General features: G+C 40.4%; 1 protein-coding gene across 2 annotated transcripts in view; it reads left to right on the plus strand.

Moving 5' to 3' along the window:
• pacrg.L (parkin co-regulated L homeolog) overlaps positions 1–16743 on the plus strand; it is a 344840-nt gene extending 328097 nt beyond the window's left edge. For both annotated transcript variants that reach the window (XM_041562781.1, XM_018263100.2), the window contains one exon: positions 16435–16743. In XM_041562781.1, coding sequence (XP_041418715.1) covers positions 16435–16595 — 161 coding nt within the window. In that variant the 3' untranslated portion in view covers positions 16596–16743. The remainder of the gene's footprint in view (positions 1–16434) is intronic.
• The last annotated feature ends 224 nt before the right edge of the window (positions 16744–16967 follow it).

The following is a 16967-nucleotide window of genomic DNA, read 5'->3' on the forward strand; positions in this document are numbered from 1 at the left end:
GCTCACAAACAGACAACATTTCAATTCCCTTTTTTGCAGAGATTTAATACATCACCTGCTGTTATTTGTCTTGGAAAAAAAAACAATGACTTTGTTTTTGTATTAGTACTTTAATAAAAAATGTGAAGTAGGCATGGATTCTTTTTGATCTTGGCTCATATTTCAGGGACTGAAAAAATGTGATAACAGCTGCCATTCTGGCTTAATTTCAATGTATTTGTTTCAAGAGCAAATCATAAGTGTATTTGTATTTGGCTTGCATCATTAGCAAAACTTCTCCATGTGTTCAAACGTCACTGTGACATATGACTGGTTTTTGCAAACGTTACTGAAAATAGCATTATTGTCTAGGATACTGTAATGGCCAGATGAGAGAATAGTTCTTTCTATAGTGTGTTTGCTTTAACTGTACAACTGCCTTTTGTTTTCTTCTTCTTATTTTTCATTTAGGGTTTTTTTCATAGCAGAAGCTATTACAATAAAAACAACCTAAACTACTTTTTGGTATGATTTCTGTGTTTGTCATACCCTTACAGGCAAATAAAGGAAAGGCTATGTGTTGATATGCAATATATTATAAAATGAAGGTTCTTGGCCTTTTGGTTAGTAATGGGTGAATTTATTCACCAGGTGCGAATTTGTGGCGAATTTCTGCCGCCAGTGAATAAATTCCCAAATTTGCAACGAAAATTCACCGTCGTCAAATGTTTTTTTTTTTACACCAGCGTCGATTTAGGCGCTGGCGTCGATTAACGGATGCCCAATGACTTTAATTGTTAATTGTTGCTTTGCGCCATAGGCACTTGCCTATCCTGTCTACCCTAGTTCCTGACTAGGGATGTAGCGAACGTCGGAAAAAAAGTTCGCGAACATATTCGCGAACTTGCGCAAAAACGCGAGCGGTTCGCGAACGGTTCGCGAACCCCATAGACTTCAATGGGAAGGCGAACTTTAACATCTAGAAAAGACATTTCTGGCCAGAAAAATGATTTTAAAGTTGTTTAAAGGGTGCAACGACCTGGACAGTGGCATGCCAGAGGGGGATCAAGGGCAAAAATGTATCTGAAAAATCTGCCTGTGTGTGCTTGGAAGAGATAGTGTAGGGGGAGAGCTGTTAGTGATTTCAGGGACAGATGATAGTAAGTTTGCTGGCTAGTAATCTGCTTGATACTGCTCTGTATTGGAGGGACAGAAGTCTGCAGGGATTTGAGGGACATTTTAGCTTAGGTAGCTTTGCTGGCTAGTAATCTACTGTTCTCTTTAAACAACTGCCATACGTTGACCTTGTAGGCATTGTTTGCCCAGTTTTTTTGGACGCAGCCACTGAAGCACAGTTGCCAGAAAAAATATGCCATATAAATGCTGAAAATAGTAATTTTTCGCCATACGTTGACCTTGTAGACATTGTTTGCCCAGTTTTTTTGGACGCAGCCACTGAAGCACAGTTGCCAGAAAAATATGCCATATAAATGCTGAAAATAGTCATTTTTTGCCATACGTTGACCTTGTAGGCATTGTTTGCCCAGTTTTTTTGGTCGCAGCCACTGAAGCACAGTTGCCAGAAAAAAATATGCCATATAAATGCTGAAAATAGTCATTTTTGCCATATACGTTGAGTCAACGTATGGCAAAAAATGACTATTTTCAGCATTTATATGGCATATTTTTTCTGGCCTCTGTGCTTCAGTGGCTGCGGCCAAAAAAACTGGGCAAACAATGCCTACAAGGTCAACATCGTTGACCTTGTAGGCATTGTTTGCCCAGTTTTTTTGGCCGCAGCCACTGAAGCACAGAGGCCAGAAAAAATATGCCATATAAATGCTGAAAATAGTCATTTTTTTGGTCGCAGCCACTGAAGCACAGTTGACAGAAAAATTATGCCATATAAATGCAGAAAATATAAATTTTTTTGGTTGCAGCCACTGAAGCACAGAGGCCAGAAAAATTATGCCATATAAATGCAGAAAATATGCATTTTTTTGGTTGCAGCCACTGAAGCACAGAGGCCAGAAAAATTATGCCATATAAATGCAGAAAATATGCATTTTTTTGGTTGCAGCCACTGAAGCACAGAGGCCAGAAAAATTATGCCATATAAATGCAGAAAATATGCATTTTTTTTGGACGCAGCCACTGAAGCACAGTTGCCAGAAAAAATATGCCATATAAATGCTGAAAATAGTCATTTTTTGCCATACGTTGACCTTGTAGACATTGTTTGCCCAGTTTTTTTGGTTGCAAGCCACTGAAGCACAGAGGCCAGAAAAAATTAAACCAGTAGGGTTTGCACCCTAGTTTGTAACGGTGGCGGAGGGAGGAGGAGGACGCTAAAGGACAGCTGTGTGTGGAGTCATGAGGCTTGAAGAGAAGGACAGCTGCATAGAAGTCAGAACAAGTCTTCCGGCGTGCAGTAACCCTCCGAGATCCACCCCTCATTCATTTTAATAAAGGTCAGGTAATCGACACTTTTGTGACCTAGGCGAGTTCTCTTCTCAGTTACAATCCCTCCTGCTGCACTGAAGGTCCTTTCTGAGAGCACACTTGAGGCTGGGAAAGACAAGAGGTTCATGGCAAATTGTGACAGCTCTGGCCACAGATCAAGCCTGCGCACCCAGTAGTCCAGGGGTTCATCGCTCCTCAGAGTGTCGATATCTGCAGTTAATGCCAGGTAGTCCGCTACCTGCCGGTCGAGGGCGTTCTTTGAGGGTGGATCCAGAAGGGTTCTGGCGCTGCCTTGGACAGAAAAACATTTGCATGTCTGACGTTACAGACTGGCCAAAGGGCTTTGTCCTTGCAGGTGTGCTCGTGGCAGGATTACTGGCACCTCTGCCCCTGGAATGTTGATGAGTTCCTGAAGTGACATCACCCTTAAAAGCATTGTACAACATGTTTTGCAGGCTGGTTTGTAAATGCCGCATCTTTTCGGACTTGTGGTTATGTTGGTAACATTTCTGACACTTTATGCTTGTACCGAGGGTCTAGTAGCGTTGCGACCCAGTACAGGTCCTTCTCCTTAAGCCTCTTGATACGGGGGTCCTTCAACAGGCATGACAGCATGAAAGACCCCATTCTCACAAGGTTGGATGCAGAGCTATCCATCTCCGCTTCCTCATTATCAAGGACTGCATCATCCACGGTCTCCTCCCCCAGCCACGTACAAGACCAGGGGTCCCCAAAAGGTCACCACTAGCCCCCTGGGAAGCCTGCTCCTGTTGGTCCTCCTCCTCCTCCTCCACAAAGCCACCTTCCTCCTCTGACTCCACTTCTGGCACCTCTCCCTGCGTTGCAGCAGGTGCCTGGGTTCGTTCTGGTGATTCCGACCAGAAATCGTGCGCTTCCAGCTCCTCGTCACGCTGGTCTACAGCCTCATCTGTCACTCGTCGCACGGCACGCTCCAGGAAGAAAGCGAAGGGTATTAGGTCGCTGATGGTGCCTTCGGTGCGACTGACCATATTTGTCACCTCTTCAAAAGGTCGCATGAGCCTGCAGGCATCGCGCATAAGCACCCAGTAACGGGGGAAAAAAATCCCCAGCTGTGCAGATCCAGTCCTACCACCCAGTTCAAAAGGTACTCGTTGACGGCCCTTTGTTGTTGCAGCAGACGTTCCAACATAAGGAGCGTTGAATTCCAGCGAGTCTGGCTGTCAGAAATCAAACGCCTGACTGGCATGTTGTAGCGCTGCTGAATGTCAGCAAGGCGTGCCATGGCTGTGTAGGAACGTCTGAAATGGGCCGACACCTTTCTGGACTGGGTGAGAACGTCCTGGAATCCTGGGTACTTGGAGACAAAACGTTGGACTATTAAATTTAACAACATGTGCCATGCAGGGCACATGTGTTAAATTGCCTAGTCTCAACGCTGCCAACAGATTGCTTCCATTGTCACACACCACTTTTCCGATCTGCAGTTGGTGTGGGGTCAGCCACCGATCGGCCTGTGACTGCAGAGATGACAGGAGTACAGATCCGGTATGGTTTTTGCTTTCCAGGCACGTCATCCCCAAGACAGCGTGACAACGGCGTACCTGGCACGTCGAATAGCCTAGGGGGAGCTGGGGGTGCACAGGTGTGGAGGAGGAGAAGGAGGACCCAGCAGCAGAGTAAGAAGAAGAAGAAGACGAGGTAGAGAGCGATGGAGGAGTAGAGGTGGTGGCAGAACCGCGTGCAATCCGTGGCGGTGACACCAACTCCACTGTTGTTGTTGAGCTACCCATTCCCTGCTTCCCAGCCATTACCAAGTTCACCCAGTGGGCAGTGTAGGTGACATACCTGCCCTGACCATGCTTGGAGGACCATGCGTCAGTAGTCATATGGACCTTTGGCCCAACACTAAGTGACAGAGATGCGGTAACTTGGCTCTGCACATGTTGGTACAGGTGTGGTATTCCCTTTTTAGCAAAAAAATTGCGGCTGGGTACCTTCCACTGCGGTGTCCCAATTGCTACAAATTTGCGGAAGGCCTCAGAGTCCACCAGCTGGTATGGTAAAAGCTGGCGGGCTAAGAGTGCAGACAAGCCAGCTGTCAGACGCCGGGCAAGGGGGTGACAGTCAGACATTGGCTTCTAACGCTCAAACATGGCCTTCACAGAAACTTGGCTGGTGGCAGATGACTGGGAATGGGAACAGGTGGTCAAGGTGGAAGGCGGAGTGGAGGGTGGTTCAGACGGGTCAAGGAGAGCAGAGGTAGAGCAGTAAGATGCTGGACCAGAAGGAGTGTGGCTTTTAGTTTGCCTGTTGCCTTTGAGGTGTTGCTCCAAAGTGCTTTGTGCTTGCCGCTCATGTGCCTTCGCATAGAAGTTGTACCTATGTGGCTGTTGGGCTTACCAAGGCTCAGTTTCTGACTGCACTCATTGCAAATTACAATGCTTTTGTCAGAGGCACACACATTAAAAAAATCCCACACTGCTGACTTTTTGGAAGTGTGCGATCTGGCGGTAACAGTAGAAGTTGGCGGCATTGGCGGCAATGGCGGGTGCGTTGGCCGGCTGAACACAGGTGCCGATACATGTTGTTGCCCTACTGATCCCTGCGGGCTGTCCTCCCTGCTTCTTCTAAGTCTTATTCTCCTACTGCCTCTCTGACTCTCCGTCTCTCCATCTGAACTACCCTCCTCTTGCTCTCTTCTACTAGGCACCCACAAAACATCAATCTCCTCATCATCATTCTCCTCAGATGCATCAATTTCTTCTGACACATCACAGAAGGAAGCAGCAGCGGGGACCTCCTCCTCATCACTCATTATGTCCATCTCTATCGTGTTCTCTGCCAGAATTAAATCTGGTGTAAGGTCCTCATCTCCTTCATCTTCTTCTGGCAATAATGGTTGCGCATTACTCAGTTCAAGAAACTCATGGGAAAATAACTCCTCTGACCCCAGTGAAGAAGGGGCACCGGTGGTGGAGGAAGTGTTACGTGGGGTGGCCATAGCAGTGGAGGATGAGGAGGATGTTGTGGTAAAGTTAGAAACGGTAGAGGATGGGGTGTGCTGTGTAAGCCAGTCAACTACCTCTTCAGCATTTTGGGAGTTCAGGGTCATTGGCTTTTTAAAACTGGGCAATTTGCTAGGGCCACAGGATTGCATAGCAGCACGGCCCCTAGCACGGCCTCTGCGTGGCGGCCTGCCTTTGCCTGGCATTATTTTTAAAAAAACAACAACAACAACAATAACTCAGTTGGTTTTTCTGGAAACGATAATACACACAGCTAGATGGCGGGTTGAAGAAAACAGTGTGCAAATAATGCCTACAAGGTCAACGTATACACTACTACAGCGGTGGATACGGATTACGTAAAATATATGAATGCTGCTTGAAAAAAAGTAACTCAAGTGGTTTTTCTAGAGACGATAATATTATCAATATTTAGACAAAATGTGAACAAGCTCACACAGCTAGATGGCGGGTTGAAGAAAACAGTGTGCAAATAATGCCTACAAGGTCAACGTATACACTACTACAGCGGTGGATACGGATTACGTAAAATATATTATGGCTGCTTGAAAAAAGTCACTCCGGTGTTTTTTCTGGAGACGGTAATATTATGGATATTTAGACAGAATGTGAACAAGGTCACACAGCTAGATGGCGGGTTGAAGAAAACAGTGTGCAAATAATGCCTACAAGGTCAACGTATACACTACTACAGCGGTGGATACGGATTACGTAAAATATATTATGGCTGCTTGAAAAAAGTCACTCCGGTGTTTTTTCTGGAGACGGTAATATTATGGATATTTAGACAGAATGTGAACAAGGTCACACAGCTAGATGGCGGGTTGAAGAAAACACTGTGCAAATAATGCCTACAAGGTCAACGTATACACTACTACAGCGGTGGATACGGATTACGTAAAATATATTATGGCTGCTTGAAAAAAGTCACTCCGGTGTTTTTTCTGGAGACGGTAATATTATGGATATTTAGACAGAATGTGAACAAGGTCACACAGCTAGATGGCGGGTTGAAGAAAACACTGTGCAAATAATGCCTACAAGGTCAACGTATACACTACTACAGCGGTGGATACGGATTACGTAAAATATATGAATGCTGCTTGAAAAAAAGTAACTCAAGTGGTTTTTCTAGAGACGATAATATTATCAATATTTAGACAAAATGTGAACAAGCTCACACAGCTAGATGGCGGGTTGAAGAAAACAGTGTGCAAATAATGCCTACAAGGTCAACGTATACACTACTACAGCGGTGGATACGGATTACGTAAAATATATTATGGCTGCTTGAAAAAAGTCACTCCGGTGTTTTTTCTGGAGACGGTAATATTATGGATATTTAGACAGAATGTGAACAAGGTCACACAGCTAGATGGCGGGTTGAAGAAAACACTGTGCAAATAATGCCTACAAGGTCAACGTATACACTACTACAGCGGTGGATACGGATTACGTAAAATATATGAATGCTGCTTGATAAAAAGTAACTCAAGTGGTTTTTCTAGAGACGATAATATTATCAATATTTAGACAAAATGTGAACAAGCTCACACAGCTAGATGGCGGGTTGAAGAAAACAGTGTGCAAATAATGCCTACAAGGTCAACGTATACACTACTACAGCGGTGGATACGGATTACGTAAAATATATTATGGCTGCTTGAAAAAAGTCACTCCGGTGTTTTTTCTGGAGACGGTAATATTATGGATATTTAGACAGAATGTGAACAAGGTCACACAGCTAGATGGCGGGTTGAAGAAAACAGTGTGCAAATAATGCCTACAGGGCAAATAATGCCTAAAAGGTCAACTTATACACTACTACAGCGGTAGTAAAATAAAAAAAAGTAAAATAAAAAAAAAATGAATATTAAAAAAAAAAAATTAAAGTTGGTGCTGCTGAACTACTAGGAGCAGCAGATTAGCACACCAGTCCCACTCCCCAACACTGCTAGACTAATAGCACTGGGCTCTTATAGTAGTAGTAGTAGTAGTAGTAAAACAACAAAAAAATAAATAAAAGCAGTCCTTACAAGGACTACTGTTATTGCAGCAGTCAGCAGATGAGATCAGAAGCAGGACAGCTGCCCACTGCAGCTACATACAGAGCACTGCAGTAGAAGGTAGATTACTAGCCAGCAAAGCTACCTAAGCTAAAATGTCCCTCAAACCCCTGCAGACTTCTGTCCCTCCAATAACAGAGCAGTATCAAAACGATTACTAGCCAGCAAACTTTCAACTGTCCCTGAAATCACTAACAGGCAGCAGCTCTCTCCCTACACTATCTCTTCAGCACACACAGGCAGAGTGAAAAAACGCTGCAGGGCTTCGGTTTTTATAGGGAAGGGGAGTGGTCCAGGGGAGAGCTTCCTGATTGGCTGCCATGTACCTGCTGGTCTGGGGTGAGAGGGCAAAAAAAAGCGCCAACAATGGCGAACCCAAAATGGCGAACGTCGCGCGACGTTCGCGAACTTCCGGCGAGCGCGAACACCCGATGTTCGCGCGAACAAGTTCGCCGGCGAACAGTTCGCGACATCTCTATTCCTGACCTGCCATTTTCTTCTCATTTTTGCACATACTGAATGCATTGGAGTTAATGGGTAGTTTTTTTTCTGCACAAAAACAATATACTGTAAAACCCATACTGAAAGCAAAAGGCAGATATGCAAAGGTTTTTTTTTTCTGCACACAAAAAACAAAATACATATTGAAATTTAAAGGCAGATTCGCAAATATAACTTGTCAAAATGTTAATTTCGACACATATCTGTAAAAAATGAATTCATCCCTAGTCAACAATGCATTGCAGGGATAATTTACAAAGCACAACACAGGGTGAAAAGTGCAAAAATAGAAGTACTGTATTCATGAAGAGTGGGCTGTGGGCAATACGTAGATGTTCCCTTCGACACCCCCTAGCTTGCGTGTCATTCAGATGTAAAAGCTAGGGAGTGGCCATGGGAGCAAGAAGCTACAGAGTCCTGTATTACACTGGATTTTTTTAAGGTGGACCAGACAGACTGCAGGAGCCATTGTCCCAGATGTAGTAGGATAGTATGTGGACAATAAGGGGTGCATTATTTGCATTCTTTAGTGTTCTTGCATGTGTGTTTGTGGAAATGAAGCCTAGAAATTGTTTCTTAATTGAGCTGAGAAAGACCTGTGTGTTATTTCAACAACAACATAAAATAGTTTCTAATAGCTTTAAAAAGATTCACATGGTGAAAAATTCCAAAATAGCACACATAGCCTGGGACCAAAGTTACCATTACAATAATTATATATACCCATTTTTTACAACATATTTATATATAATATATATGTATATCGACACTTGCCATTTTGCCATTTTTTTGCCATGCACTTTGGTGCCATCTCCAGACCTGCCACTAACCATTCAGATCAAGTAAAGTAGTAAAAGAACAGATCAGCCAATGTTCTGCCCATGACAGCAATCGTACGAAAGTTAGGTCCTACAAAAGCTGTTGTCAGTCTTCTACTGATATTGTCAAATCGGCAATACAAGCAGAGATATTATTTTATACGATTAAAATCTTTGTGTCTATGGCCAATTTTAGAGAACTAAAGCTTAACTAAAGAAGTAGGATTCTTTGTACCTGCCCAAGGCAACCACAGCCCTTTAGCAGGGAAGATCTGTGTCTCCAAATGTGCCCCAGTAGCTCCTCATCGTCTTTTCTGCTGATTCAATGCACATGCTCCATGCTGCTGTCACTTACTGAGCTTAGGGCCCCACTCACATTATACAGTACACAACATAGAATATAAATGTCACTATATAAGGCTGATTAGTTATTAATACAGATAATTACTACATGGCAGCACAGGAACCAGTGCAATTGGCATCAGAATTTAATAATCATCCCTGTAGCATCAGCTTATATTACAGACAAACCTCATTTTCTGCTTGATAATTTGTGACGGCCCCTAAGCTTAGCTTCTCAACAGCTGCTCAGAGCCCAATGAGCATGTGAGTGTTGCAGACATTTTCCAAGATAGTGACCCCCTGTGACAAGTTTGAAGTCTTGGATTATTGCTGCTATTGAGATGCTGAAACTTTACGCTGGTGCAATAAGTTAATTATATAAAATATGGCATTTTTAAACATATTCATTTTTAGGGTTTAGTTCTCCTTTAAAGCCACTATCCCGGTGCAAGTCACTTTATAATAAATATTATAAATATATACAGTAAATCTACATGTTTTGATCCACCGGGGATCATTATCAGGATAATGCTTTGTAATCTTGTCAATTATAATTTTTACATTTTCTTATTCAGAATTTTGTTGATATTGCTTTTGTTTTCTTGGAGAAGTAGTTACAGTTATAGCAAAAAGTCTGCAAATCTCTGCAAGGTGATATAACATATAAGTATATTGCATTGTTTAATTATATTTGGTTTATTACATCCAGAAGTGTGGCTAGATATCTAACATCTGCAACATCTAAGCAAGAAACTATGCAAAGAACAAGTACTTTGTACACTAGAATTAACATTTTTTAAAGGATTTTGTTTGGCTTCCATAGATATAGTAACATTGTAACACATTGTAAAGGCGTATTGACTTTCTCATATTCTCAGTCTCTAAGATCCATAAAAGGAGTGGTTCATTATGACTGAAGAATAGACACTAAAATAAGTGTATGTTTCAGATGCCTTTGAGGGTAATTTACATGGGCACAACACAGCATCCGTAGTCCAGCAGCATCAAGCAATGAATTCATTGATGACAGATCATAATGTATACCATTGTGAAAAACCTAATGAAATTCAAACTTTCATATATCCACATTTGGTATTAAGGCAGAACATGCTATTTGATTAGCATGTTTATTCCTCTGTGTATTTGCATTTGTGTTTTCCTGAAACATATGCTAGTATGCTAGTAGAAATACTATCTTCTGATACACTCCTGCTTCTTTCATCACATACGATTAATCAATACATTTATATTGGCATTGATTAAATCATGCTTAAACCAGTGACTTTTAAATGCAAAGATGCAGTAGCGTCTGGTGTAGCACAATAATAATAATAATAATAATAATAAAACAATGGTAATATACTGTATGCTTCTAACTCTATTACTACCTAATAATATTTATCTGCTGTATATGTTATGCACTGTTCATTTAGTAAAATTTCCACAGAAATTTTAAAACACTTCTAAAACAGATTTACAGAAACAAGTACATACAGTAGATATATGTGTGAATGTTTACACTTTGTTTTATTAGAAGATGCCAGGCAAAGTCAACTATTCTTTGTAATCTGTTTTGGCTAATCATATCCATGGCTAAATCAAGCAATCGGTTCACTCAGTGTATGACCAGCTTTTTTTTTTTTTTTTTTTATAATACAATGAAAGCACATTTTCACACAAGTATCTTTTAGTAATCATTATACAGTACATATAAAGCTTAGAATAGCGGCAGACAGGGCAAATGAAACTGCCCTTGAATTTTTTCAGGACAATATTTATCCCATATGTACAACTGAAGAGAATGGCAGAAGGAAGCCATATTGGGTAGCCACTGGCATATATCCACCAGTAGGAAAATGTCACATCTGTCATTACTCTAAATGTAATTGATTTTTTTTTAAAAATTGTATTATAGATTAATCCATTATATATTTTTTCCTGGAGAGCAAAATATGCTAAAAATTGCTGCCATGCCTTTGGAACAATAGAGCAGATTTACTAAAGGACGAAGTGGCCACCGCTAGCGAACATTTGGCAGAAATATCATCCACAGGGACATCGCAAATTTACTAATAGGCGTAGAGAACAATTGGCTAGAGAAAGAGACCGTTGTTAGAGCAGTTTCGCACCCTGTCATCTGCATAATCTTTGCTAAGGCGAACAATCATTAATCAGCAAAATCACTAAAGTGTGAATTTTGTGGTGGCATTAATCAATGAAACGGAAATTGCAGTGAGTATATTTGTCACAGTAGATTTCCAAATAAAATGTCTGAAATATTCAGCGAGCATTAAGGTTGTTGCATATTGTCTAACTACAATCAGTTCCTTATTATTGGTAAAGTACTCCAAAATGTTTTTCCTTTACATTTCCTTGATGCTTTTTTTTGATTGCATTGATTGCAACAAGTGGCCATTTCAAGCATTTGCACCAACATCTCTAATAAAGACATCCATATGACCTATATTTACCTATGCAATTTGAAAAGTGTCAGTGTACTAACAAAGTTTCGCTAGGCAGAAATGAATGCTAGTGAAAGATCGCTATGAAATGGTCGCGCCGACGAATTAACGCTAGTGAAACTTCGCCAGTGTTCGGCTGCCCAGACGAAACTTTACATTTTAGTGAATTAGCGTAGTGGTAGAATTTGCCCCATGTCACTTTCACCCCTAAGCTAAAGGCATTCTCATATTGGTGCAAATTCACTATTAGAAATTTTATTTTGCACAGCCTATCTATTTACCCAGTTTTTATTTTTACACTGAACTGTTCCTTTAATGTCAGTCATGACGTGTCTCTGAAACTCTATATATTGTTTCTTGTTCATACTTGGATCCAAAGATGAGAAGAATCCCATTGTCTGTACCACATTGTCTGGACCACATGTTTGCTTGGAGTGTTGTAAAACACAGAAGAAACATGGAATACAACCATTTTATGTTTTATATGTGATAGGGGCTCATGCCTTGGTTTTTTCTTTGGGAAACTTTGGGATAAATTACCCAAATTTCAGACACAGAGGTTAAGCCAAGATGAATATACTGTTATCTTTGTTGTGTGTAGAGCAGTGTTAAAATTCAAGGTATTCAGGATATATTGACTGACATGCTGGGAAATTTTCGAGCCATGCACTAGAACAGTAAACAGCATATTTTATGCGATAGATACCGACATTGTTATTTTAGTGTGGCTTAATAAGAAATAATATATGTATGTGATTATACTTAAACGTTAATTTCTCTGCATGTTCAAAACTCAATGGGGCTCATTTATCAACACTGGGCAAATTTGCCCGTGGGCAGTAACCCATGGCAACCAATCAGATTGCTGCATTCATTATTCCACTTGTAGCTGGTTTCAAAAAGCTAATCACTGATTGGTTGCTATAGGTAACTGCCCATGGGCAAATTTGCCCAGTGTTGATAAATGAGCCCCAATTATTCAGGTGTAAGATTTTTCATTAGCCCCAAAAGGCTGTTAGTTTAAAGGTGTCCTGCTTGACTGTACTTCAAGCAAGTCTTTATGCTTCACCAATGCAATCAAACAAAAGCATCAAGGAAATGTAAAGGAAAACCATTTTGGAGTACTTTACCAATAATAAGGCACTGATTGCAGTTAGAAAATATGCAGCAACCTTAATGCTTGCTGAATATTTCAGACGTTTTATTTGGAAATCTACTGTGACAAATATACTCACTGCAATTTCCGTTTCATTGATTAATGCCGCCACAACGAGAAGCCCCTTAAGCATTTACATCCACAATCAATGTTTGCATGTCATGGATACCAGATTTGTGCATTTGAGAATGCTATCACTGTTTGGTGTGCCAATATAAATTTGAACGTTGAAGGACATATGTGGCAAACCTAGTATATCAGTTTCAATTTGCTTCAAAACAAATGATGATCGCATATTTAACATTATGTGTTTGGAACAAATCAGTCTGATTCATCCATCTTGCTATGCCAAGCACAGAGATGTAGTGTTCTCTTTCAATGCAGTCATCTTCTTATTTTTTTTATAGCTGGATTTTTCCGTAATTTTAGTTGCTTTATAAAATAAGTAGCATTGTACTTGGCGGGTGACCTCAACATAAAATTGGCTGTTTTAGTTGAATCGTAGCGTTGAAATTGTCTGCCGTTGGTGAGAAGGAAATATCAGGCATTTTCAGAAAATTTAAGGCTTTATGAAGTGCTGATAATATTTTTTAAAGTAATATGCAATGCAATCTATTTTTAATAAGAAGAATCATTAAGAGATTAATGTAAATTTATTCTCATGTTCTTATATTCATTTTCTATGAAGTCGTACCGTACTGAGTTTGAGTTGTAGCCATTGTCTCCCTGGCAGACTGACCAAGGGCTCTTGTATTTTAGTTCTATTGCAAGCAGTAATTAGGGGGTGTTTTATCTAACAGTCTGTGGTATGGCATTATGCTCTTGAGGTTTTGGCAAGTAAAAAATAAATGGTACGTTCCATAGCAGTGACAACTACGTGCTTATTATTATAGTCTGTACTAAGGTATAACATAAACCTATGAAAGTATTGTATATAGAGTATAGTGTTCTGGTGCAATTTGAGAATAGCACCCACTTCCCACAAATACCACATTGCCATGACAAAGTCAATATAGTCAAAAATAGAAAGTCAATACAGTGGCTCAGAGGTTATCACATATGCCTTGTAGCACTGGGGTCCTGAACTGAATTGTGAATTGTGAATCTCCAAGAGTTTGTATGTCCTCCCCTTGTTTGATTGGTTTTCTCCCTCTGCAAAAAATATACAGGCAAGTTAATTATATCCTGATAAAACAAACTTCACTGGGGCAGGGACACATTAAGCTCTGCTTGAATTTGCCAGCATTGTAAAAAGATTGGCTAGTAGTAATAATAATAGCGATGATATCACTGTTCTCATTTTCCCAGGAGTTTGCATTCCGTGCGCCATATATCAATTTGCTGTGTTACAAGTGGTTTCCAAAAAGCAGTTCTACCATACAAATCAGTTGCATGAAGCCTGTGGTTCTTATTGTGAGGTTAGATTTGATTCAGTGGGCATCTTTATGTTTGTAGCACTAACAACAATTATGTTAGATATATATGTCACACAACTTGCATTTTTAAATGATTTGCCTACCAAAACAATTTCAGTGTTAACTCATATCTATACATTTTTTATTCTACAGATTCTAGATTGTATAGAACTGTGAAACACAGATATGTAGGTAAAAAATATATAATTTGAAACAGGTTATTCTAATTCAGACATTTTCCTTTAATGTTTATAATTGTATAAGCACTACCAAACTATACTTACTAATATTACCATGTGGAATAAATATGACATTGGTAGACAAAAACAAATAAGGGGATTAAGGTGCGCGCATGGCCCTCTAGTGAGGCATTAGCAACTCTGTGAGCCTTGTGAGGTGGTATTGCAGGAATGCTCAACAAAATTTGACATATGCTCAATATTTTTTAGATGAACTGTAATGTTTAACTGCTGACGGACAGTAGACCAACCATAGACCCGGAATGGCAATTTTGTAGACTTTAATGCTGTATTTAGACAGCACATAAGAATCACAATACAAAAACACCAAAAAAGTGTATGATTTGGCCTGATCTGTGGCCATTCATCTGTTGTAGGAACTAGTACAAGTGATACTGACATGTTCCAGATTGTGTCAGTATAACGTGATAACGTTTCCTGGCAGTAATGGTATGTGCAAAAAAGAACAGCTTACAGCGCTGATGGCCAGAAAGATGTCTTCTGTTAGCTGCAGCATAGAACTTGGGGCAATGTAAAGAATGCAGACCCCAGTACCTCAAAAGCAAAGATTACACAATTCTATTAGGTATTTGACCTGTCCAAACCCAATGTCACTGCTGCAGCAGCTTGGGGAGAATAAGCATCCAACGCTTGTAAGTAAAAATAAAGGATTAAGCCTTTAGCCTTAGTCTTTGCACATTTGTTCATTGCCAGAAAGCTTTTAAACATAACACTAAAAAACCCTGGAACATGTCAATAAAAGAGATATTACCTTTAAAAATAAATGTATCATACTGGAGCTGCCACTGGCCTTTCATAGCTCAGTATAGTATAGTATTGCACTGATTGTGTGTTGTCCTCTATGGCTGTAGGTCACATTGATGTTTGTAAAAGCACTTTAAATAATTAAAATGACTCGGAAATATTCAAGACAGTGCAAAGTTAGATGAGCTTGCCCTGCTTTCTGCAAAATAGCTGTAAGAATTTGTTTATTGTGCGTTTTTGTTGCTGGAGGGCTCAAAATACAATGAAATTAATTTAAGATACAATTATAAAATGTATGGACTAAAAAAATGCTGAATGATGTGCTAAAAATTCAACTATATCTAAAACCTCTGAAATTTCAAGTATCTTAGACAATTGCGTGCGAAACAAATCAGAAACCTCTAAAAGTCTAAATGGTTAAAAAAAGGTCCAATATGACCAGTTCAGCTCCCATTGACTTCTATAGGACCTCAAAAGGCTCTACTTGGAGAAGTTTTTTGTGGTTATTACGAGGCCTGGATTTGTGGAAAGGCCACGTAGGCCCAGGCATAGGGCAGCAGAATTTTAGGGGGGGCGGCATGCCACCCAATCACACCCACAGTGATTCAGACGCACTGGGGATTCACAGGAGATACAATAATTTTTAAATTCCCTGTACACCAATCCTCAGTTGTCTGAACCTGATGCTGAAAATTTGTGCATGTACCCAAAGGAATAGGAGGTGAAGGGGCAATGAACGGCAGTGGGCCTAGGGGCTCCTGTTATGTAAATCCGGCCCTGGTTATTACACTTAATAAAATGTTTAGGGTTTTAGAGAAATTAAAAAAACACAAAATAAAAAGATAGAAAAATAAAAATTAGTGAAAAAAATAGAAATACGAATTTTAGTAAATCGACCCTTAAATTTTAGAATACAGCAAAACATGATTTGTATTTTAAAAATAGTATTACCTAGTTTTGTAACTCTGGGATACGTTTGACACTTTATTTTACACCATGTGTCACAAAGTAAGTGATATTTGCACAAAATAAGGGCACTCACATAGAGAGCTGACATATCACTATATGAAACTGCTGTAGTACAAGCTGGGCATTTTAATCTTACAAAAAATAGGAGTTCTGAATGAAGCAGTAGCAATTGTACCATAAAAACATTTTGGTTCATGTCAAAGTTTAGAGTTGTTGCAAAATAACAGACCTTTTGCCTTTTCTCTCTGCAGTTAATTCAGGAGATGGAATCGACTACAGCCAGCAAAAGCGTGAAAACATTGGTGACCTAATTCAGGAGACACTGGAAGCCTTCGAGCGCCATGGTGGAGAAGATGCTTTCATCAATATAAAATACATGGTTCCCACCTATGAATCTTGCCTGCTGAACTAAGGATGGAATAAAACCAAATATCGTTCTTCTTCTTAAATTGCATTCCTGTTTGTGACCAATTTATTTTCTTATTTATGACTTTATTTTTTCACAGCTGCTAAGGGTAGGGACACACTGGGCGATTTGGGGAGTTTTAGTCGCCTGGCGACTAATCGCCGCGACTTTTCTCCCCGAATGCCTCCCCTCGCTCTGCGCCTGGCTAAAATGAAAAATCGCCTGCGCTAATCACACACGGCGATTCGTTTTCCGAAGTCGCCTGAAGTTTCCTCGTGAGGCAACTTCGGGCGATTTCGGAAAACGAATCGCCGCGTGTGATTAGCGCAGGCGATTTTTCATTTTAGCCAGGCGCAGAGCGAGGGGAGGCATTCGGGG

The sequence above is a fragment of the Xenopus laevis genome, chromosome 5L (genome assembly GCF_017654675.1).
Source record: "Xenopus laevis strain J_2021 chromosome 5L, Xenopus_laevis_v10.1, whole genome shotgun sequence".
In the NCBI taxonomy this organism is placed as follows: Eukaryota; Metazoa; Chordata; class Amphibia; order Anura; family Pipidae; genus Xenopus; species Xenopus laevis.